Source organism: Monopterus albus, unplaced genomic scaffold, assembly GCF_001952655.1.
Source record: "Monopterus albus unplaced genomic scaffold, M_albus_1.0 scaffold261.1, whole genome shotgun sequence".
In the NCBI taxonomy this organism is placed as follows: Eukaryota; Metazoa; Chordata; class Actinopteri; order Synbranchiformes; family Synbranchidae; genus Monopterus; species Monopterus albus.
In genome coordinates, this window is record NW_018128141.1 from 411,881 (window position 1) to 435,932 (window position 24,052).

General features: G+C 42.8%; 3 protein-coding genes across 6 annotated transcripts in view; 1 reads left to right on the plus strand and 2 right to left on the minus strand.

The window, feature by feature from the left end:
• The window catches only part of sucla2 (succinate-CoA ligase ADP-forming subunit beta), a 31,341-nt gene extending 26,448 nt beyond the window's left edge, over nt 1-4,893 (minus strand). Inside the window, exons 1-2 of the mRNA XM_020621565.1 lie at nt 4,728-4,893; nt 2,436-2,628 (exon numbers count right to left, since the gene is read on the minus strand). Of these exons, the coding sequence (XP_020477221.1) occupies nt 2,436-2,628; nt 4,728-4,844 (310 nt within the window). The 5' untranslated portion in view covers nt 4,845-4,893. The remainder of the gene's footprint in view (nt 1-2,435; nt 2,629-4,727) is intronic.
• A 1,456-nt stretch (nt 4,894-6,349) lies between these two features.
• Nucleotides 6,350-10,555, minus strand: med4 (mediator complex subunit 4). 2 transcript variants are annotated; one of them, XM_020621554.1, is made up of 7 exons: nt 10,427-10,555; nt 10,215-10,281; nt 9,749-9,919; nt 9,197-9,254; nt 9,024-9,110; nt 8,812-8,943; nt 6,350-7,991 (listed from the first exon to the last, which is right to left on the minus strand). In XM_020621554.1, exons 1-7 carry the CDS (start codon nt 10,492-10,494, stop codon nt 7,819-7,821), a joined length of 756 nt encoding a protein of 251 aa, XP_020477210.1. In that variant the 5' UTR covers nt 10,495-10,555; the 3' UTR covers nt 6,350-7,818. The 2 variants fall into 2 exon arrangements, with proteins under 2 accessions (XP_020477210.1, XP_020477211.1); XM_020621555.1 differs by having other exon boundaries at nt 10,421-10,514.
• A 925-nt stretch (nt 10,556-11,480) lies between these two features.
• Nucleotides 11,481-24,052, plus strand: part of itm2bb (integral membrane protein 2Bb) — a 15,134-nt gene continuing 2,562 nt past the window's right edge. Inside the window, exons 1-7 of one of the 3 annotated variants that reach the window (XM_020621550.1) lie at nt 11,481-11,721; nt 18,826-18,987; nt 19,259-19,414; nt 20,196-20,264; nt 20,367-20,516; nt 22,671-22,781; nt 23,205-23,355. In XM_020621550.1, coding sequence (XP_020477206.1) covers nt 11,638-11,721; nt 18,826-18,987; nt 19,259-19,414; nt 20,196-20,264; nt 20,367-20,516; nt 22,671-22,781; nt 23,205-23,355 — 883 coding nt within the window. In that variant the 5' untranslated portion in view covers nt 11,481-11,637. The remainder of the gene's footprint in view (nt 11,722-18,825; nt 18,988-19,258; nt 19,415-20,195; nt 20,265-20,366; nt 20,517-22,670; nt 22,782-23,204; nt 23,356-24,052) is intronic. The other 2 variants (XM_020621551.1, XM_020621553.1) reach the window with 2 other exon arrangements.

The following is a 24,052-nucleotide window of genomic DNA, read 5'->3' on the forward strand; positions in this document are numbered from 1 at the left end:
GCTCAGTTTGGCCAGACGGCCAGCTCTAGGAAGGGTTCTGGTCGTCCCAAACGTCTTCCATTTACGGATTATGGAGGCCACTGTGCTCTTGGGAATCTTAAGTGCAGCAGAAATTTTTTTGTAACCTTGGCCAGATCTGTGCCTTGCCACAATTCTGTCTGTGAGCTCTTCAGGCAGTTCCTTTGACCTCATGATTCTCATTTGCTCTGACATGCAGTGTGAGCTGTAGGGTCTTATATAGACAGGTGTGTGGCTTTCCTAATCACGTCCAATCAGTATAATCAAACACAGCTGGACTCAAATGAAGGTGTAGAACCATCTCAGGGATGATCAGAAAAAATGGGCAGCACCTAAGTTAAATATATGAGTGTCACAGCAAAGGGTCTGAATACTTATGACCATGTGATATTTCAGTTTTTCTTTTTTAATAAATCTGCAAAAATGTCAAAAATTCTGTGTTTTTCTGTCAATATGGGGTGCTGTGTGTACATTAATGAGGAAAAAAATGAACTGAAATGATTTTAGCATATGGCTGCAATATAACAAAGAGTGAAAAATTTAAGGGGGTCTGAATACTTTCCGTACCCACTGTAGGTCTGCTGTCGATACAAGGCCTGAATGAGCCGCTGAATATCTGCTCTTTGCCCTGGATGACAGGAAGATTTAAAGGCAGTGCAAAGGTGCATCAGGTCCAGGTCAGAACCACCTGTCGGGGGACTCAGTGGACTTATGACACAACCTGTTACAGAATGACATATGTCGAGTGTGAGCTGACACCAGTGAAGCAGGAGCAAGCTATGTTTAGATTGTGTGAATGTGTCTGTCTACATACTGAACAGCTGTGGCTTCACCTATTTAAAACCTACACACACAGACACAGATGTCACGACATGCCAGGAAAGGCTCTGAGTCATGTTGAGACTGCGCGTGTCGAACCTCATCACCGTTTGGCAAAATGTGTTTGTACAGACACTGGTCAGAGTCCTCACCTGGTTTACTTATTCTTTAATCAGATGCAGTACTTGTGCTACTTATCATTACTGGTTACGTATTCAAATCTGAATTTTTCCACTTTAACTCTGAGCTCTGATAAGTTATAACATTTACTTTCTGGATTAAATGATTCATTGATTAATCAACAAAAGAGCATGAATGACCGAATCCCTGTTCGCAGCCCCGGAACCATCCCAGGATTACAACTCACTGTAATAACCAGGACACAATGAATTAAAGACAAAGGTGGGAAACTTGTTAAATGCAGAAAACTGCTCTGCAAAGAGACGTAGTTGGTTTGCCCTGTGCACATCTCTGTACATGATTTTAACACATATATTTTGTATCTAAATATTCCCTGAATGTCTAGTGTTCTGCAGCAGAGTTACAAACCTAAAATATACTGATATCAGCATGATGACGACACCAAGTGGTCATGTGATCCTAACACCGCGTAGTCACGTGGTTCCACGACCACAGCTACCGACTGTATTCATTATCAATTTGTCTTTTAGTCTATAAAAGGTACGACAATATGCCATGCTAACAGCTCTGTGAGACTACACTCAGGCACAGCAAGGGTCTGAGCTAAATGCTAGCAGGTGAAATGTTTACCAGGTTCACCATCTTAGTTTAGTGTTATCGTGCCAACATTAACTAGTTAGCAGAGTAAGCTGGGGCTGATGGGAATCTCATTAGTTTTGCAGGTTAAATCAAGTGTATACTTTGAGCTGATGATGGTGCTGATGAAAAGTTAAAGGATCACCAAAGCTATTACAACTCAGCCTGAGGGGAACACGAATGTTTGTACCAAAACACATGAAATCCCTCCAACAGCAGTCGAGTCCTTTCAGTTAGGAACAAACAGCATCACCATGCCTAGAGCACTGACTCAGTGCTACCACAGTGTGCAGCCAACATTTTTAAATAACTGGCACCTGGAGAATGTCACTGGGCCCATCCAAGTTGTGGCGGTAACAGTTTAGCCTGGACCAAAATGGTGGAGCGACGGAGTGACACTGCCGTCAATCAGGCTGCTAGCATGGGTCATCACAAGCTCCAAGAACCCAAAGTGACATCTTGTTTTGCCCAAGTAACACTGAAGAAGCTGAAACAACTGAAAAAAATGTGTACCCCACCCCTCGCCCACTATCAGCTGGGATTGGCTCCAGCCCCCCGGCGACCCTATTCAGGAATAAGGGGTGTAGATAATAGATGGACAGATGGATGTTATGTATATAATTAAATGCCTATCAGACTACTGAAACGCAAAGCTCTCAGCCAACTGTAGCAACACTTCATTCAAAACAAAGCAGTATGGATCAGGATAATCCTGCTGCACCCTCATCAGACTGACTGAACTTTGCTGCTTTGGGTTCTAAATGATTGACCCTGACATTAAGTTAACTCTTGGCATGTCCTCCAGTCTCAGTGCAGCTCACCGATCTGCTTGGCCACGGCGTAGGCCTCCTCCGAGGAGCTGGCCACCATGCCAGCGGGCACAGAGATGCCGGCCTCTTTCAGCAGCCCAATGCTCATGTACTCGTGTATGGAGAGGTTCCTCTGCTGCTGCTGCTGCTGCTGCTGCTGTTGGGGTACATGGCTTCCAAACAAACCTGAGGAAGCACCGAGGACCTGGAGCAATAAGAGGAGAAAGAGGGATGAGGAAGAGGAGGGTGCATGTTTCCTTTGTTTTGTTGTTGTTTTTTAATTTGATGAACCCAATATTATTTTTAATGTCTGTTTGCCACAGGGGTTGCATTCACTTCTTATCACTTATCACAAATATACTAAATATATTTGCCCAGGCATGCTACTTTGCAACCTTTACATACAACTGCGTCCAACTTGTGGTTCAATAATACAGAATGGCCTCATAAACAAACAAACTGACACCTCATATCAGCTAAAGTTTGTAGTTCAGTGTAATCTGACTCATATTATTACCTTAATATAAGCAACTGTATTTACAATTTAAGTTTCATTTATATTTGAAATATTTGTTTCTATATCAGAATCACCTGTCTGTCAGTAAGAAACAGCACAGGTGGAACGGAGCTGTGCATCTGTAGATTCCTGACACACAACAACACACACATATAAAAATCATCTGCAGTAAAAACAAAACCACCCTGAGTGACCTTCTTACACCAGAGGAGAAGTGTTTGCGTTCAGCAACAGTGGAAACTTGACAAAGGATCTGAAACCAAGACCGTGTGGTTCAAATGTTTCTCAACAAGGCTCAACTCGAACTGAGTCAGCTGGACATGAGACTGAAGGAAACCTCACAACCTGGGAAAGCCAACTGCTGGTGTATGTGCTGTTGCATCAGTGTTTACTCAACACACTGATGTGCTGCTCAGCCTCCCGGTGTGATCAATACAGGGCAAAATACACCCACGGACAGAGCAAAAAGGCAGCATGGTGTTAGATTCACAGACACTTTGGGCTCCAGTTTTCATTCTAATACACAGCACACTTAATAAACATGACAGATCATGTATTTGCATCTGTACTACAGCGAGCTGCATTGTGCTTCACCATTTCACTGTTGACACGTTCAAATATGGAGAAATATGGACTGTAAATAAATGTATAATTCCATGATTTTAACTTGATCTGAAAAACACGCAGAGGCGGTGGAGGCACATTTCCCTCTGAGAAGTGTCCCCAGGTATTCCTTTCAGGCCGCATACAGCCCCAACAGTCTGCATGTGTGGTTTTGTATGCAAGACATTCACTTGTTGTGAAGTACTTTTACAGAGTCATCTTGCTACGTGGACTTCCAGTGATGGAAGAAGTATTGAGTGCCTTTATTCATATGAAAGTGTCAATGCAACAGTGTAAAACTACTCAGTAACACCTTTTTTCCAAATAAAACTACCACTAAGAGATTAAAAATGACTACAAGCAGACACAAATGTCTGCTGTCTCTCTTAGAGTCTGGGGTTTTGCACATAATTTGTCCAGGGCTGTAGGATACATGGAATTAAAATTAGCAGCTATTTATCTATATCGTTTCATACTAGAACACATAAAGGTGCTTATATTTACTGACAAGAACTAGGGCTTTACATCTGAGCCCCTAATCAAAACCACAGGCATTTGTTTTATATACCTACAGATATTTTCAGTCAATCACAAGGCCCACTTGAACCCTCAGATTTCTCAGCTACAGGACTTAATTACACCTTGTACAACACCTGTGAGACGTAGCTACACGTGTTTAACAGCAACACATTTTCCACCCGCCACGACTTGTTAACCTGTAAATTAAACTAGATGGCACAAACCAATCTCCTCTGCTTTTCCCGTGTGCCGTCAGCCTTTCTCTGCAGTGAAAACCGCTGTACGTCCCTCTGAGGCTGAGCCGATTTGTCCACAAAACTTTACAGATGTGACAGATGTGATGGCGCAGAGGAGAACATGTTCACTGTGGGTTTTCACCTCCAAACACACAGTCAGCCCACAGATACAACAGGATAAAAAAAGGCTAAAGGGATTGCGCGTAAGTTATATTATCCAGTGTTTCTGCTAGATCACTTCAGATCAGCGGACAGCGTTAGCTCCGCGCTAGTTAGCATGTTAGCCAAAACAACGGAAACTCAATGAATGTCAAATTTGACCCTGTCGGTTTTTTTGGACCAGTGTAGCCGTCAATAAAATTGCAGCGTCGTCACAGACAACTGCTCCTAAAGCCGAAGACCTTAGCTTCCTCTTGGGCACCCACTCACCTTGGAAGCGGAGCTGATAGTGTTTCTGGCACCTGAGTTTCTCAGGCTAGCCGTCAAACGGCCGCAGAGCAGAGACGCCGCCATGTCTCCCTCTAGACTGCAGGAATTAACACACATGCGTAGTGGACTGCCAAGTCGGGAGTCCTCTGTGCTGCCTTCAGGCACTGTCGAAAATTATATACTCCTCTCAAAATAAACGCTCAAAGTAAACTGGTCATTAAGTACTTTTACTGAAGTACTATACTGAAGCACAATTCTGAGGTACTTGTACTTTTAGTACTTCCATTTTCTACTACTATATATGTCCATTCTATTTCAGATGGAAATTTGCACTTTTACTCAGCTACATTAATGTGACAGCTGCAATTATTTAACATAAAAACACGACAAGTTTATGATAATGTGTAGTTGTTTTATGTCTTGTATAAAAACTGTGTATTGTTTCTTCTCTGAGATGTTTTCAGTTGTACCATAGAGAGATTTCCTCTCTAAATGTCTGTTTCATTTCTGTTTAATGATCAAATATTTCACAAAAAAATCAAAGATTAGTTATAATTCTATAAACTGAAAACAGATATTTGTAGCCTATCAGATATATCTCATGACCCTGTGAAGGATTCCAACCCCTACTATGACAAACTAATAATGTCAGATATGAAGGTTTTTCAGGAACAAGGGCCAATATTTTAACAATACTTGTGTAGTTTTACTTAAATAAAATTGTCAGTGCTGGACTTTTACTTGTAATAAAGTGTTTTAACATAGGTACTTTTAAATAAATGTTTGGAGTACTTCTCCCACAGCTGCTGAGATACCAGATGGGTGCTTCAAAGTAACCCAGCTATTCTTGGCATATTAATAAAATCTAAAACATACATAAAACTCTTACTGCTAGAGTTAGGATAGCTGCTGTTTCCTTTTAAACAAAATACACACTACTTACTTGTGACAATCTCTGACACTGAAAGTTTACAAAGAGATCCTGAACGCAGCACCGGCGCGACCTTGTAAACATAGTCTATTGTATATTCAGTCAACAGGGTGGGAGAAGTCTTGTGACCCTTTACTGAAAAGTCCAATAAAACGTAAAACACTTCATTACAAGTAAAAATCATGTTTTCACATCCTGCATATGCACATATAGTACAGCAGTATCACTGAAAATATTTTCAGTAAAATGTACTTATAGCATTAAAGTAAAAGGTCCTCTGACTGATATCTGATGCGGTCAGATTATTGAGCCTTAGTAATAAAAGCTTCAGCAACATTTTACTGCAGGTTTTAACTACTTTACACTTTGCAGGATTGGTCAAGTGGTTTCCAACCCGTGGTTTGGGCCCCTCCACCTGATAAATTTGAGGTGTTGTCGCAATTCATGGGAGAAAAAAAAAAGAACAGCCATTCAGATGTGCTCCACTGTTTTCAGTTTTTGGACTGCAACTGCAGTGTATATGTCCAAATAAATGTAATGAAGTAAAAAAAAAAAAAACAAAAAAAAAACCATATTTATCAGTCTTAGTGTCATTAAAAGTTAATTGATTCAACAGCTAAAGCTGTGCAATAAACATTATAAAAGGTACAATATATCCCAATATTTTAGTCCATGCCATTTATATTTGTCACACAGAAAAACCAAAAACAACAAGCCTGTTCTGTGGTATATAGTGGATACAATGACTTGTGGATTTCAACTTATTTAAGAGAAAACAGTTTTCCTTTTCCACACAAGATGAAAGGTACACCATGTTATTCAACCACACCAGCTTCCATTTCACTCTCTCTGCAGGTATCACCATCTTAATTTCCCTCAGGATCAATAAAGCAGCTATTTATCTATAAGTACTAGTTCTGGTAATGGTTCATGGAATCTTTACATATGAAGACATGAGCACACATAGCATGGCTCTATTAACTGAGCCAGGTGACCCAAACAGGGCCACACTCATAATCACAGATGCAGTTTCTATTCAGAAAGTATTTATTTACAAGGCCGAGTATGTACAAGGTTATTTACAGAGGTAAATGAGGAGCATTTGTCCATACTGTTATAATTACACGAGTGAGAGCACACAGGCTGCAGCTGAGTGATGTCACATACACTGCGCTTCCAACAGGGGTCACCAGAGAGCAACAGGAGTCACTGCGGCTTTGGTTTTCTTCCTCTAGTCTCAGTGGGAGTTTTCACAAAGACAACAGTTCTCTCCTCACACAGAGGCACAGAGAGGGACTTCTTCTGTTTGTTTTACTTTGCATTCAGTCTCTTCAAGCTGCAAACTAAGGTTAGAAGCCACTCTTTGTCAAACTGGTGCAACACAGGATGTTGCAGGAAAAGCTGGAAATATGCTTATTTACTTTCCTCCTTGGAAGCAGCCCAATCCCATTCTGATATCAGTGCACCAAATCTGAAGCTAAAGCTATAGCCAGCAGCTGGTTAGCTCAGCTTAGCATAAAAACTGGAAACAGCTTCCCTTATAATTATAACCAAATCACAAAGCCCTTTCTTGGAAACATCCCTGTAATTTACAGCTGGTTTGTATGAAATGAGGAAATTAGCTCTAAAACACAGGGTCTTTGAAAGTGTTACCACAAAGTAACAACGCAACAATCCTCAGCCAAATGAGATGCGAACAAAACGAATGCAGCTGATGCTACTGTTCCAAGTCAAGACAAGAGTGGAGCCTTTTTTGTAAGAGGAAGACTAAAACCTCTGAACAGACTCATTCTTCAAACTTAAAGAAATGGTGGCACCTTTTAAAATAAGAATAGTGGGGAACTCCAGACCTCAGCCGGCAGAATGATAACAAATGGTTATGGTTTAATGATAAAGGAGCCTTTATATTGATCTTTAAATCAATGTTTTTCCTCTACTGTCACACTGAGGCAGCACTGACAGCAAACCCAGAACTTCTCAGCCTCTAGAGCACATATACTTCGAGTATATAGATATGAAAGATTTTAAATTAACCTTAATTTTGTCCTTCCACATACTTGTCTATCTATGAGTCTTAAATGATGTTGTTTGAAATGACCAGAGGTGAAGAGTCCTGAGATCGCGCTGCTCAGTGGCGACCTCCCGCCCACTCTCTGTCCTTCAGTCAGAGTCACTGCTGCTGCTGGAGGAGTCAGTCGACATGGCCTCCACGTCATCCTCGTTCTCCTTGTTGTGACCCGGAGGCTCCAGGCCGAAGTCATTGCCATGCTGGGGAGGAAGCATCCCCACAGAGACGTCCGAGGACTGCCAGGGGTAGTGAGGTGTCAGGACATCTGAGGAGACACGGGAGGGGTGGACATACAGTGTGAGACAGAGGCTGGAGCTGTGCAGACCTATGGCACGGTCATGGTTTGCATTTATGAAAGCAGCTTCTTAAATATCAAATTATGTCTGTTGTTACACAAAACAGTGGAAATGTGTTTGTTTCTTTTCTAGAAATATAAACAGCAACTAACAGATGTCATGAAACCTCACCAATAGAGGTCTGACGATACACTTAGCCCACGAGCAGGGATGATACACAATACCGGATTCATGAGGAGGAGACGATATTTGAACATGCCGCCCACACACAATCCCTCGCCCCCCGACCAACGCAGCAGGGAGTTACGTTTTTGCCTGACTAACTTGAATATACAGTCACTCTGTCATGCTGGCTGCTGCTCTGGTTCTGTTACGTACTGGTATCGTGAGACAGCTATTCACATCGACGAGAAATATCATCACATTTTAATATCGTGACATCTCATCACACTCCTACTTAAACTATAAAAATATTCAGTACATGGACTCAAAAGGATTCGGATTGGGTACTGGATTCAGTTTGGACAAAATGTTATCAAATCCCATCTCTGATCAAACTACACATTTACACATACACACTGAGATACAGTTTCTGCTACAGTAATATTCCAATAGTTGTGCTGAAGTCCAGGACTGACAGACAAGTGACCACAGCTGGCACAGACTGCTGGGATGTGCACATGTGCACCTGGCTGTTGCTGCAAGATACTTATGACAAAATGAGGAGGCACTCTGAACTTGTGTACAAGTCGCTGAGCAGCCCTTCCCTCAGTCTTCACATGGACGTACCTGGTAACCTCCCAGCAGCCAGAGCGTCACCTGGCAGGTGTCCGTTCATGCCATTGGTTGGTAGGTTGGCCATGTGACCCAGCATCCCACTACGCATTTCCAGGTCAGTAGGGTAGGGCCGGCGTGGATCACCTGAGGCAACATTTATGTTCAGAGTTAGTGAAGTACAGGCTGAGCTCTGTTGGTCACAGCGGCGGCTCAATGGCTCCTACCTGGCACCCAATTGAGAGGAGCACACACTGCGTTACTGGCACTGATCCTGTGAGCGTATTTGATGATTTCTTCTGATGAGATGCTTCCTGCACACAAGTAAATGAGCTCAGCTCACAGACAACCCACAAGACACAAACTCAGAGTCAGTATTCACCAGTAAGTGTTAGCTCACCTTTCCTGGCTCTGTCAATGGATTTGAGTTTTTCTTTGGCCTGGTAAACAGCAGTGGCCTTAAAAGACAGAAAAGGAGCCAGTTTATATCAGAGCAACGTAGGGATGTGTGTGAAACAGACTGAATTGAAGAACATCTCTAGAATTTGTCTCCAAGGTTACAGACAGGAAAATGTCTGCTCAACAATGTTAAACCATTACTGGACCAGATGTTTTAAAACGGTAAACACAACTGGATGGTCCATGATGGTTTTCTAAAGTGTAAGGTTAGAAGATTAGACAGGTATAAGACAGGGCGCCCTGGACACACAAACAAGTATCACTTTGTGTCTACTGTGACTACAGCTTGAAAACTGGCACAGCATGTGCTCTCTGGATTAGCTTTTCTAAAATACATCAGTCTTCTCTATTGCTTCTTGGACTGTCCTTAAATGCATCATTATGAAGATCTCTGGAAACAGCACGTTTCCCCAAAGATAAGTAACAAATAATGAAAGAAATATTCATGGTTTCAGTTTATTCTGAGCCCTATTTTAAGCCAAGACCAACTCACCAGGAGGTGTTCTGCCTCCTTCAGCTGCTTCTGGAGCTGCTGGATGTCGCTGTCTCTCTTCTCCACCTCCTTCTCCAGCAGCTGCATCTCCTGGTGCACCTTCCCCTGCTGCTGAGCCACCTCCATCAGCTCCTGGAACTCCCGGTCCCGCTGCACCAGCAGCTCCAGGATCTGCGGACGACACATAGCCCGATAGCCACAGCACGTGTTAAAGGCACCGCACGCGTTAAAGGCACCGCACGCAGACGCGCGTCACAAACAACAGGAGCGGCGCGAACTCAGTGCGAGACTACGAACATCGGTGAGTACTTCAGAATTTATGCTTCCGACGCGCGTCAACGCCGGGAAAATATGACAGTAGCGTATTGTGAAGCGTTGACGCGCGTCAGGTCGCCGTCGGTGTGCTGTACCCTTTAGTATCCCAGTCTGTCTGTTACTGGATCCAGAAGCGGCTCCGGGTCCTTACCTGGGTGTCCTCTCCCGGCTGAGGCAGTTTCTGACCCCTGGCCAGAGCCAACATCTCGATCAGCTCCCTGAAACACACACAGAGGGGACCCAAAGAACGGCTGATGTTAGAGAACAAAGTGGCTGAGGAGGGGCTTAACTGGTCAAACAACAGCTGCCTAAACCCCCGAAATCTGCGACACCAGAAAACAACTGACTAAGATTCACCGTTACCGGGATAAAACCTCCAAATCATCCAGCACAGACAACAGCTGCTCTTTCGTTGATATCTCCGCTGCCATGTTTAGTCCTTGTAGCTTCTGCACAAGACAGGAAGTGACGTTGATTTCTTCTTCTTTTGCTGTTTGCACAGGTGGATTCATGTCTAGTAATGTATACATGGGTGGACTCCTGTGAAGCAAACATCCTACCATAGGAACTTAAAAAGTTGGGAGGGTTTATGATCTGGTTTACTCTCTGGATTGCCAGCCGGAGGCGCCCCGACGCTGTGAGGGACTGAAGGCCATCTACATGCCACAGCCAATAAATTGGCACGACTGCTTACCTGGACTGGGCACTGGAACCTTTACAGTCTTTAGGCATCTGACGCATCATTTTTTCATAGGGTTTGTAATAAATTGACTTTTTCTAACCTCGAACTCTCTGCATGCTGTTTTGGTCAGCAGAACTCCCCAGCAGAAACTCAGTTTGTTTAGTCACACCCGACACCGGGTAACAAAATGAATACTTTGTCTGTGGCAGGTGGTTTTAACATTATAAAGGATCCTCTTGAATAATAATAATTATTTTGGTTATCTAAAATGGCATTTAGACTAGTCGAAATTGCAATATGACTAGTCAAAATGATAAATCAAGATATCTACAATTCTATCCGGACAAACAAGAATGACAATTTTAGATATCTACAACTGCATTTTGACTAGTCACAATTCCTTTTTGGATATCTGAAATGATGTCACTGCGCCGTTTTAGCATTTACTATGTTAACAATTCATATTACAGATATCTACAATGTATTTATGGCTAGTCAAAACTATAAGATATCTCTAATTCAATGACCTCAGCCTCAACATGGACAAGATATCTTAAATTATAGGTTTGACTGGGCATAAATATATTGCAGATATTTTAAATGCAAGTCTTGCCCACCTATTTAATGTCAAAGGGCTTGCCATTCGTCTTCCACCACTGCGCTCAACGAAAATGTTGCCAGGTTTTAGAATTATGCTTTTATCTTGAAATCAAACCGGAAACCGAACTGCTAGTCTTATACGGCCGTTATCTCAACAGACCAGAGTTGGCCGGACCCTATCGGAAAAGTCGTATCGCTTGACTTCCGAGCAAATTCTCTCTGTTTTCTTTGTTTTGCAACTTTTTTTCGTCGTAATTTTTCTCGACAGGAGTTTGTCGGCGCTTGTTCCAGGATGGTTAAAGTGTCCTTTAACTCTGCTTTGGCGCAGAAAGATGTGAAAAAAGATTCCGAAACTCTTATTCCCACAGAGGACAAAGTGAGTAGAAAATGGCTAACATAGAGTTAGCTCAGAGCTTGGTGTGAAAACACGTAGTTTATAGACGCGGATTCAGTTCTGTTTTATTACATTTATATCATGTTTTCACAGTTTCTGCAATTTTCAAACACTTAAAACAAACTTATTGAATTTCTTACATGTAAATACACGGTTTTTTGGTGTGTTATGGTAACGTTACTTAATTCGTGTTGGGCTACTTCCTCGTGTGGCCTTTAACGTTTTTTGTTACGCATTTATAAACGTACTTGTCGACTGCATTTTAAACTGTAAAACATGTTATAGAAAGTCTAATTGTTCATGTCAGGTTTTTTATCTTTTGCTAAAGGTCGCAATTATTACGTTTTATTTCGTTGTATTTGTTTGTTTGTTTATGAAGGAAAGTTATCTTATGGTCACAGCTGGGAGGTAGTAGCGAAATATTTTATTTTATTTATTTTTAAATATCGTTTAGCAGTTTCTCCGCCAGAAAAAGATGTGATCATGTGCAGAGAGAAGCTCTTTTACTTGAATATTCAGTAAATACTTGAACAGTAGAATATGAAAGCTGAAGGTTGTTCATTTCCTGTTGACCAGTTTCTATTCTATTCTGTTTTATTCTCCTTTATTCTATTTTAGTTCCTAAATGTTATGGCACCCAATACTAGGTGAGAGAGAAACGGTATTTCGATTTTCTGTATGTCCTGCACATATGGTGACTTGACAATAAAATCCTTGAACCTTTATTATTATAACAACCTCATGAAGTCTGTTTATATTTTGTCTCATCGAAACCTTGCTCCAGATCTGTCAGCTGGCCCCCTGTGAAAGTTTTCACCATGACACAAAACAAAATTCATGCACGTCAGCTGCGGCTGTAAACTTTACCGAATCTTTCACACTTCCTGGTTGCCATCCTGATCAGCTGTAAATAAGCTGTTTGATTTTTAACACAGTAGAAACATGTGGGTTATATGCAGAGAGGCTTTATGTCAGAGTCCTGGAGGAGTTATGAAATCAGTTTTACTCGATTGAAATGCTTGAAAATGTCCATGGAATTGAGGATAAGTACAGTATTTCTAGTTTGTGATTGCTATAATGGTTGCACGTGCAAAATTGTCATTTTTCAGTGATACTTCTGCAGTATGTCTCAGTACTGATTGAGAAGAGTGGTGTGATGTGGCTCTGCAGAAGGACTCTGTGCTCCACAGTGCTTCTGCTTTCATTTCTATTTTACCCATTTGCTGTTGTGTACTTTACACTTTTGGTTTCCTATTGCCACATTTGCTTTGCATGTGACTGGTTTTCCTGCTAGCTGCTTCTCTGTTTTGCTGCACCACAGAGACACACTCTGCTAAACAGTCAGGTTTTTTTTCTTGGGCCTTGGGGGTTGCTGTCAGCTGAGCTGTGTTGTCAGGATGAAGGCTTTAGAAGCTCCTCCTGCCACAGAGGAAGTCTCATGCTGTTGGACAGACCTGTTTCCTCAGCTATGGCTGCGTTGCTCTCTAACAATGAGATACAGACTGAGTGGGGAAGCATAAGATGTAGGTGACAAGCTTTCATAGATGGGTGGTCTCCTGGCTTGACTCCATCTGATCCCTTTGTTTCGCTCTGTCTTCATGTGTGGTGATGGTGCAGTGGTGGCCCGGGCTGGCCCTCGCCACCGTCTCTCACTCTCACTCTGCCTCTTATTTCCATAATCGCAGCTTAATCTTTTCCTCCGGGGAGTAGAAGGCTGTGTGAACACAGCTGCTTCTGTGCTTTTCCAGCTTGTTTGGGGGACCTTCCTGCCCTCAGCAGAGGGCTTTCATCTTTAGAGCAAGGTCGTCATACACCCATTTTCAGTTTATTAGGAACACCTAGCTCAAACTAAGTGAGTCTAATCAATAGTCCCGCAGTGAATCCTTCTTCGTGAGGGTGATAATGTTCAGTTTGTGTTCAGGCTATTTCATAGAGGTGTTGATTCACCTGTGGGATCGCTGTGGAGGCTTGTGTTGGTTCTGAACTGGTCTGTGTTTCTCGATTCATTAGACAACAGGCAATTAGCTCAAATATGTTTTGCTAATATGCTTGTGGCAGTCATGTTTAGAGTCTCCACTAACTGTTTTTCTTATGCTGACATATCAGAAAATAGTGAAACTGTCGGCAGGGATGTCTGAACAGTCCCAATATTTGTCAGACAGGTGATCCAGTCAACATTCAGGGTGTGTGCCTGACTTTATCTGCTACGCATGTGAATATAATGAGAAACCACGGTGAAATTATTTTTACTTTCTCTTTCAGTTTAGTTTAATGTTGTCTCTCAGCAGCCCTTTGTCATGTGCATGTTTGTCTTTCTCTTTCATTTGAATGGAATCCCTGTCTCAGGTTTTAACCAGGAAGCACACAGACAAATGATGGTCTTACAGTTCAGTTAGAGGAGGCAGAGAAAAAGAAAGATCAGGCCCAAACCAAAACACACAAAACATATGTCTGTGCTAGTTACAGTGCTTCTCTGCTTCAGATGTATTTAGTTCAGGCTTGCTTTGCTGGCTGTGCAGAAGGATTCTCAGTGCTCACCTTAAATCGCAGTTTACACTTGGATGTGTTGATTTGGTTCCATCACAACAAGTCTGGAGTCTGTGCTGGTCCATTATGAAACTTACTCTGGTTTGATGTGGAAACTGGAGGCTCCAGGTAAAGCAAAGCAGTATTTATACAGCACACATAATTCAAGGAGAGACTCGGTGCTTTCCCGTTACAACAAAAGCAGCAATTTGTGGAAACAGCATTCAGACTCACTGTGTGTAACCCTGCAGGCTAAAACATTTGAGTGGTATTAATGATAATTAATGATATAGGATCAACATGAAAACAAATATCTCCATATTTATACAATGTGGAGCAAGATCATTTAGGGTTTTATAGATGAGAAGTAAAATGGTGTAGTCCAGTATGAAGCTGAGCGGTAGCCAGCGCGGGGAACTGAGGATAGATGTTGAGAACATATGTGTTCACATTTGTTCTGAATGCAGTGTTTTGGATCAGCTGTGGTCTGCAGCCGTGTGTCAGGTGGACCGGTGAGGAGGGTGCTGCACTTGTCCCACCAACAGCAGAGCAATGCATACAGAAGCTTTTCTTCATATGCCTGAGATGAGAATCAGGTCTTGTGATGTTGGCGACATAGCCCTGGCATGTTTCCATGACGCCCAGATCCAGGACCTGTGTGGTTCTTGTCGTGGAAGAGCAAGCATACTTGGTGCTGCAGACAGCTTTCAGTCACCACCGTCAGCGATCCACCTGTCACCTGCATGTGCTGCAGCGAGCTCATTCGCTACTGCTTGAACTTTAGTAAGAGCCATAGACTGCCTATAAAGATGGAGGATGTGACAGCTCCTAGAAGTGAAGCCACCACATGTCGATCACCCCCTGGAAGCTGGCTGCACTTTAGGTTATAAACCCTGCCCCCTCCATGTTAGTGGATGGAACATGAGCTAAATGGTTAGAGCCGTTAGATGGTTAGAGCCGTCGGTTGAGGTGGCGCCGCAGATGGCTGCCATCGGTTCTGTACCGGAAACAAATTCCTTGTGTGTAACATACTTGGGCAATAAAGGTGATTATTCTATCCTATTATTATCCTAAACTAAAAAGTCAAAGTAAAAACCAAATTCATTTTTCATTATCATGCTGATTTGGCTACACGCGTTCATTTTCTGATACAGTCAGTGCTTTTAATAAGTTGTTTGATGGTATTAAATGGGTGTATTTTGGATGATTGACAGCTTTACTTGACGGTCTGACACCACGGCTCCACTTCTGGTCGCTACTCTGCAAAATCTAGGTTGCAAAATGCATCACAAAAGCAAGATGACCGCCCCATGTTTGTGATATTTTGGATAGTGGCAGGAAGTGGTGATGCATCATCCATCTTTATATACAGTCTATGGTCAGAAAACACAAGGAAATTACTTGTTTCAGTGTAGTCTGGCTTTACTCAGCCAGTTGTTCTGTTATTTTTATGTCTTTGTCTTTCTCTGTCTGTGTTTTTAAAGAACCCCCCAGGTCCAGTTAGAGTTACAACTGTGTGATGAGTGATGGTGTTTCAATACTACCAGGGTTTGTAGTGCTCTGCAGGCAGCTTGTGCCAGAGGTGACTCTATCAGATAACTCTCAGCCTGCCTTATACTAAAGACAGCTACTGAGACATTCATAGAGACGCATAATAGACCAAGCTAAATGCTAAGGCTAAGTATGTCTACATGCTTAGTTTAGCTTTTCCCTGAATAAGTCGCATCACATGTTCAACAGAGAAAGGAGAGTGTAACTTGGGAAACACAGAACAGGTTTGTAACGTACTGTGGAGGATGCGACTGATTTTGCTCCAGTGGTTTGTTGTGTGTGTGTGTGTTGGTTCAGTCGTCACCAAGGCCGGTCGAGCTCTGGCCAAAGGATGGGGTTTCATGTGGTACCGCCAGCAGATGGAAACTCCATCTGTCCTGGATACCGATACTCACCTGTGTCCACAGAGACGGGAACACAAGCTGTTCTCAGGTGGACCGATGCTCAGGACAGTGTAGGCTGATCCATCCAAAGACATTTACTCTAAGACCGAGCTGTGCATAGGTCCATGGAAACACAATAGTACTGTAGATATACACATGGGCAGAAATACAAAGTGAGACAGTCACTTCCTGTGCATAAACACATTTCCGCATGGCTGCAGAAGTTTCAGCTCTTAATAAACTTATCTGCTGTAGAAGCGAATGTGTGATTAAACAAATAATGGCTGAAACAGGCAGTATGAGTCAGAGCTGCAACAATTAGCCGAGAGGGAATTAAAATTGCCTACTTTAATAATGGTTTAATTCTCTTTTCAAGCAAAAGTGCCAAATCTTGTATAGTTTGATATGTGGGGATTTTCTGCTTTTCTCTGCTTTATGAAATTTTACATCTCTTAGTATTGTGAGCAGTTGATCAGACAAGATATGTGAACACACTATTTTGGGCTCTGGAAAGTTGCAACAGACATTTTGTTTTTTTTTTGGTGGGGGGGGGGTATGTATGTATGTGTGTGTGTGTGTCTGTGTGTACAAGTTCCTACTGTGTGATGTCAGCAGACTTCACTGTTGACACACAAGTGTGTATCACAGCGTTGAATTGTTTGTCTGACTGCCTGTTGGGGCTTGTTGGTGAAGCTGGTGGACAGTGTTGTGAAACAGGAGGAATGCTGCACCAGGATCCTGACACACAGCGGTTTTGTACTGAAGCTTCATTCAGCCATTTCAGACCCAGAGAAAAAGTAACAGGATGACATTCAGGAACAATAAAATAAAATCAGTTAAGATTTAAAAAAACAAGATAAAGTTCAGGGCTAAATCTGTTGGACGTTGTCATCTGTCTGCTGCGGCTGAAGATGTCCTCTACTGCTTTCTTTCTTGTTGAGCCTTCACTTCCTCCAAGTCCACAGAGCTGTTGGAGATGTGATCATGCCTTGCCTCAGCAGAGGTGACCCAAGTGCTGCAGATGACAGAGAACAGGCTCCGTCTGATGCTTTCCCCTGCGCCATATGATAAAGTCTGGTTTGAGATTGTTGGTCTGACAAACCCAGAAACTGGAGGGCTCTTGAGAGTTTGTTGGCTTGACTGATTGATTGGTTCATAGAAAAAATAATGAATTGTTAAAAAGGAATGAAAATAATCATCAGCTACAGCCACAGCCAGAGGAGGGTGTCGTCCTGTAACGTCCCAGAAACCCCTTTCAGTTCCTCAGTGTCAGTGAGCGGAAGCCACAGCTTCTGCATTCACACTGACCTCAGTCCCAACGATGTCAGAGCAAACCAGCAGCGCGCTGGCATTACGAGTACTGGCTGTTTACCTTCACACTGACCTCAGTCGGACTTTCTCCCTCTGTGACAGAGCTGTGTGGTTTTAGCAGGAGTAGATGAAGGCAGGAGACGTGTTGGAGCTTGTTCGCGCTCTTTATCTGTCTGGCCACAGTCCACAGGCTAATGTTCATCTGTTAAATGTTTGCCCACAGTCCTCTGTACTCTCAGCATCTATAGTTTCTAGTTTAGACACACACGCACACACACACAATGGAGTGATGCTTCATTTTCACAGTGTTTTCCATGACATAAACACAAACCCTCATTAAGACGGGTTCATTTGTGCAGCACCTTCCAGCAACAAGGCAATGTACATGGCACATAAGCAGAATGAAGCCCACCTGTAATGAAAAGCATACAGCAGTCTACAGGAAACCAGATCAAAAGATAAGGTCAGCCACAAAGTAGAACTGTATAAAAGCCTGTTTGCCATTTTACACCTGACTCAAATGTTTTCATGACAAGTTAAACTAAGGTTTGAGCAGTCACCATGTTGATGATCAGTCAACTGTGTGTTGAGCTGTGGGACAACTGTCCATCAGCATCTCACTGACAAAGAGATATTTTCTCTGATTTAAACTCGGTTTCTCCTGAAAACCTCAAAATGTGACTAGAACTGTGCATTAGAGGGACACCTTCACTTTCTTTTTCAGCTGCTCTGTTAGAGTTTCAGCTTGTCCCCGCCGTGATTTGCATGATGATGAGTCTGTGGAGCCTCCTTCATTCGATTTAACCAACACACACACACTAGCCCCTGGTTGTTGTGGCTCTGACGACCTGTTGTTCGGGCTCTGAAGTTGCTCTCAGAGGCTGACAGCTTGAGTTGGGGCTCCACTCTTAGAGTTTTCATATTAAGGCCAGTGGATTCACCCTGTAGCAGACCTACTGTGTATCATTTGGAAATATCATTTTTTCAGTGTGGAAAGTTTGTAAACTGAATGTCATCATTTATTCACTTGGTCTGTTTCCATTACACTTGATCATGTTTTCCGTTAATTATATTCCTGTTCTTTGGTTGATGCCTCAACCAAATGTAAATACTTTGTGTAATAATTCATGGAGTTATATTTCTCCACTTTCTGGTGTTTCCTCAAGTCTTTCATGTAAAGTAATCTGTATTAAGGAAGTAGAAATGTGACGTAACCAGCAAGTCATTAATGATCCTGACACATTGATCTGTGAGAATCTGTCACTGATCCTGGAAACATTTGAACCTCATCACGTCATCTTCTTCTGTCCTGCAGGATGCGGAGGCAGATGTGTTGGTGCATCGCCAGTCCCGGGCCTGGTGCTGGTGCATGTGCCTGGGCCTGGCCCTCATGCTGTCTGGAGTGGTGGTTGGAGGAGGTTACCTGTACCGCCACTACATTCTGGAGGTGAGCAGGCAGCTCCAAGAGGAAAGTAGGGTAGGTGGAGCCATTAAGCCCAGGTTGAAACAGGTGAACAGTTTTTATGTAAAGTACCAACTCCATCTTCAGTATGTGGGCAGGTTTGATGTGCACAGGCGATGGTGATCAGCAGTGGAGAGTAATACCTGCAGCCAGTGTAATTTAACAGTACCAGGTTGAATCAGCCAAAACAGAAACAAAAGAGAAAACACCTGTGTGAGATTTACCTGTAAATGTTTCCTCCATTCGCTTGTATTTCCATTTCCACGTGACCTGAACTCTCCAGCAGCAGCCACATCAGGCTGTGATGTTCATCAAACTGCAGGAAGCCAAAAATGGACAGGTGGAAAAATTTATCGCTACAGGAGTAGAAAGTGTAGTTTGTCCAGAGGAAAAGCCACGTGAGCATCTCCCACTGGTCACGAAAGGACAGGAAGTTGAACAGGTGGACAGCTACACATGCACACAAGAGACAGACTCAAGGATAGCAGTGTTGCAGCATTCCAGTCAAGGACTCGGACTCTAGTCCGACTCGAGCACTGATGACTTGGACTCGGGCACTGACTGCATTTGAACTTGAAAGTTGGAGACGAGGATTTGGACTTTGTGTGTGTGTGTAATAGGCCATAATAAGATACTGATATTAAAGGCTGGTTTCTAGTGCCATGCTGTATCAGGCACACCTCTGTTGAAGCGTACCCTCCACCTTTTATACAAATGGTTTTTATGTATCAAATCACTGATGTTCTTAGAAAGTTTAGAAAAATTGCGAGAGCTGTGTCAGTTGTGTTTAATGTAGACCTTGATGACTCAGGCTCGGGTAACAGGGACTCGACTCAGACTATTCATTGGTGACTTGACTGTGACTTCAGCACGAGGGCACTTGAAACTTGATTTTAGATTCGAGGTTTAGTGACCGCTATACCACCAGGTAGATATTAGCTGAACTGTCTCCTGCAGGATGAAGGTCCAGATAACCTCCAGAGAGCTGTGATTGGTCTAGTTGAGCTCCTGGTGTTGTATCTGCACCTGTCTGAGACAGTTTGGACACAAATTCAACATTATTATTATTTCCTAATGCCCAGCACTAGCAAAGATGCTGTTTTGTATCAGTGAGTGGAGGTCTGGCTAGTTTGTAAAGGAAATGTCAAAGTAGAGAAACAACATTCTGCTTCTATCTCATTCCTCACATGATGTGTTTTTCTCTGTGTCCCTGGTCCCTCCAGGAGGGCCAGGTGTTTGTGTGCGGGGTGGACTACCGAGAGGAAGACTTCATGATCCGGGAGGAAGAGGAGGTATGATACAGCGGAAACAGAACAGAACACAACAGAACGGTCATTGTATGTTTAAAAGTAGACCAAGCAACTGGGCGATTAATGGACTTAACTGGTTTGTAGATGGAGGTGGAGCTGCCAAACCAGTTCCAGCTGCGGCAGTTGGAGGAGAGGATCCGGGTACTGGAGAAGGAGCAGGTGGAGCTCATCAGTGTCCCCGTGCCTGAGTTCGAGGACGGAGACCCTGCAGACATTGTCCACGACTTCCAGCGGGTGAGACATCCACACACCAGCAGAGTAAACACACCAGCTGATGTACCGTCTGTGTGTGAGGTTACAGTGGAACTCTGAAGACTTTGACTGTAAACCCGCACACAGACTCCAGTATGCAAGTAAAGCAGGAACAGATACTGTGGGAGAAGAAGTACTTAAGTAAAAGTACCAGTACTACAAAGAAAAAACACACTGCAAGTAAAAATCCTCCATTTAAAATTCTACTTGAATAAAACTAATTGATGAATTATCAGAAAAATGTGATTAAGGTATCAAAAGTAAAAGTACTCCTTATACAGAAAACTAATTTGTATCACTTCATTGACATAGTCCCCATGGCATGCTTGTTTCCAGCCATTTTGTTACTCTTGGGTACCTCTATTATCTTGGTACCACTCATAACTCCAAATATTCTATCTTTTTTTTTTTTTCTTTTCAGAATAATAAATCCAAAAAGCCTCATCCTTAAAACCAGAGGAAAGTTCATGAATGCGCACAACTCCTGCTGCTGTTGTGTCGCAAGTGAACAGCACAACGAACTGTGATGGCATTAGTTAATATGAATGTCTCCTCCATAGATAGGTAAAGAATGGTATATGTACCAATGAAAAGAGATGTATAACACTCTAAACAAAGTGGGTAATTGAGAAACCCCATGTTTTAACTGGCATAATGCAGACATCGTAACTTCTCCAGTCTTACAACAATTCTCTCTAACATTACAGAAACGAGGCATTAACAGACACAACGTGTTTTTTTTGTTTGTTTTTTTTGTTTTTTTTGTTGTTTTTTTTTATTTGCCGTTAAGTCCCACCGACTAGTGGAAACATCGTTCCCTTTCAAGTAGCTCCAAGGTCGATAAATCCAACCAGTGGTCGCTGCGTCTTTCCCCACACGACCACATACAGTCCTAAAGTAGTGAAATTAATTCCAACAGGTAAAGTAGCACCGATAATAACATCATGGATCATTAATCCGCTGGTTAACCAGCAACACATCACATTCTGCAGACACACTGGCCTCAAGCAGTCAAAATGAGCTGATCATTCACTGGTACAGGGGCCTTCACAGGCTGACTGCTTGTAGTTTAGACCTGGTCAGGTAAAATAGTGAGTCCCTGTACAGGAACATTCCAGGACATGCAGTAACCTCATTTTTCTCCATATCCTCTTGTCACAGTGCAGCAGCAGGAGGTAAAATATATCCACAAAACCAGGAGCAGTTGAAAAATTCTGCTTTTACAATGGCACTGTGGATGTTTTCTTTTTTTTTAATGGTAAATGGTAAATGGTCTTATACTTGTATAGCGCCTTTCTATGCTTTTTACAGCACACTCAAAGCGCTTTCACATTATTCGGCCATTCACCCATTCGCACTCACGCATTCACACACCGGTGACATCACCAGGAGCAACTGGGGGTTCAGTGTCTTGCTCAAGGACACCTCGACATGTTGACTGGACAAGCCGGGAATCGAACCGCTAATCCTCCGGTTAGGAAACGACCCGCTCTACCTCCTGAGCCACAGCCGCCCCCATAAGCTTTAATAATAAGCTTTATTGAAAACATACATAACAAACAAGGCAGTGTAACATTTTGCCAATGTGGAGGGGGCACCGGTGGATGTCAGGCAAGCTCACATGAACGCGCAAGGGGCTGGATTTTATGCCCATTCAAGGAAATTCTTAAACTGTTTATTTTTGTAGAAAAATAGTCTTGCGATAGAGGGTTTGTGAGACGTGTATAAACCGAGTTACTTCTGCATAGAAATACTACAACATATGTTCACCTCATTTTTTGATATTTAGGTCATGTCTAAGATGATAATTCACCGCTGTAACACTGTAAATAAGTTAGAAAACAAGGAGAGGCATGCCATGGGCCATTTAAGTCATCAAAGCTTCAGCAGCATTGAAGCTCAACACCTTCTGTGGATTTTTACACATTAACACACAGGACGTTTGCACTTGTCAGGTGAAATTAGGAGTAAAATCCTGGCTCTAACATTTGCCTCACAAAGGAAGGCCTGCTCCTCACTGAGGTCGCTGAAGGTTTTTATGTTGTCAAAAAGATACCACATAGTTTTGGATTATGGAGGATGAGACAAAGGTCTTTCTAAAGATTTCCTGGTCTGTGTGTGTCTGTCTTGTCCCAGAGGTTGACTGCCTACCTGGATTTGAATCTGAACAAGTGCTACGTCATCCCGCTCAACACCTCCATCGTCATGCCTCCCAGAGACTTCCTGGAGCTGCTCATCAATGTCAAGGTAACACGCAACATTTTATTACCAAGTTAGAAAAGGAAGCTTCTAGATTGTGAAACGAGGCAGAATGCAGTGAAACCCGGGCTGCAGTGGAAACACCCTTGCATTTAATCCAGAACCTCGTGTTTTTCTTTTTTTAAACTGTTTTAATATTTTCTCCTTCTTCTTCTGCAGTTTTATAGTATTTATGCTGTATTTTGCATTCTAAGACATGAGGACAGTAGGATAGTGATTGTGTTTTGGTAACTACAAAGGGTGCAGATTAATTGCTGGAGTGGACATTTTGTGATTTTTTTTTTTTTAATGCACATACTAAAAATGATAGTGGTCCTGAAGGAGGCAGATCTTTACTCAAGCACTGCCAGGTATTAGTGGTGACATGTCAGATTCTTCGATGAATGACTATATTCTTCTCTCTCTCTCCAGGCCGGCACCTACCTGCCTCAGTCTTACCTGGTCCATGAGGAGATGATTGTGACTGAGCGCCTGGAGCACGTTGAACAGCTCGGCTACTTCATCTACAACCTCTGCCAGGGCAAAGACACCTACAAGCTGCAGCGCAGAGACAGGATTTTGGGTAGGCATGGCACATCATTCACTATGTTGTTGTTAGGTTTATATGATGTGTATGTTCAGCCTGGTACTTTAAGGTGTTTTTGAGTGATGGGCTCATGGTTGCCACTACAGCTGCTGTTCTCTCCAGTCATCAGGACGCAGTGTGTGTTCTTGTCTTCTAGCCTCAGGGTGCAGTACTGTGCCCTTACAGCTCTGTAATGCAGCAAGGCGAAGAAGATGCTGCACTGGAAAACGGACGTTTTCTTACAGAAGTTTTGCATTTATAAAGCAAAAGAGTTGTAGCATGAGGACAAACTACATATGTGGTTAACTTCCCCACCTCTGTTAATAAAGAGCAGCACACAGTGGCTTCCCAGAGGTTTTCTAAGGGAACCAGTGGATACTGGTAGTGGGTCATATCACTCCTTTTGTAGTATCTCACACTGGCTACCAGTCTGATGCAGAATTGCTGGCCCCTGCATCCTGACTTACTGGTCCCATTTCCACCAGCACACAGTCTGAGGTCGTCAGCTAAGAGCAGGGGTGGGCAATAAATTTTTACAAGGGGCCACATGAGAAACCTGAACTGTGTTGGAGGGCCGAACCAACGATAACTTGAACTTAATTCTGCTCAATATTCATTATCTCCCATTGTAAAAAGCAGTAAATTATATGTGTTGATTAGCTGCTACTGGTAATCAGAAGAATAAGCATATTCT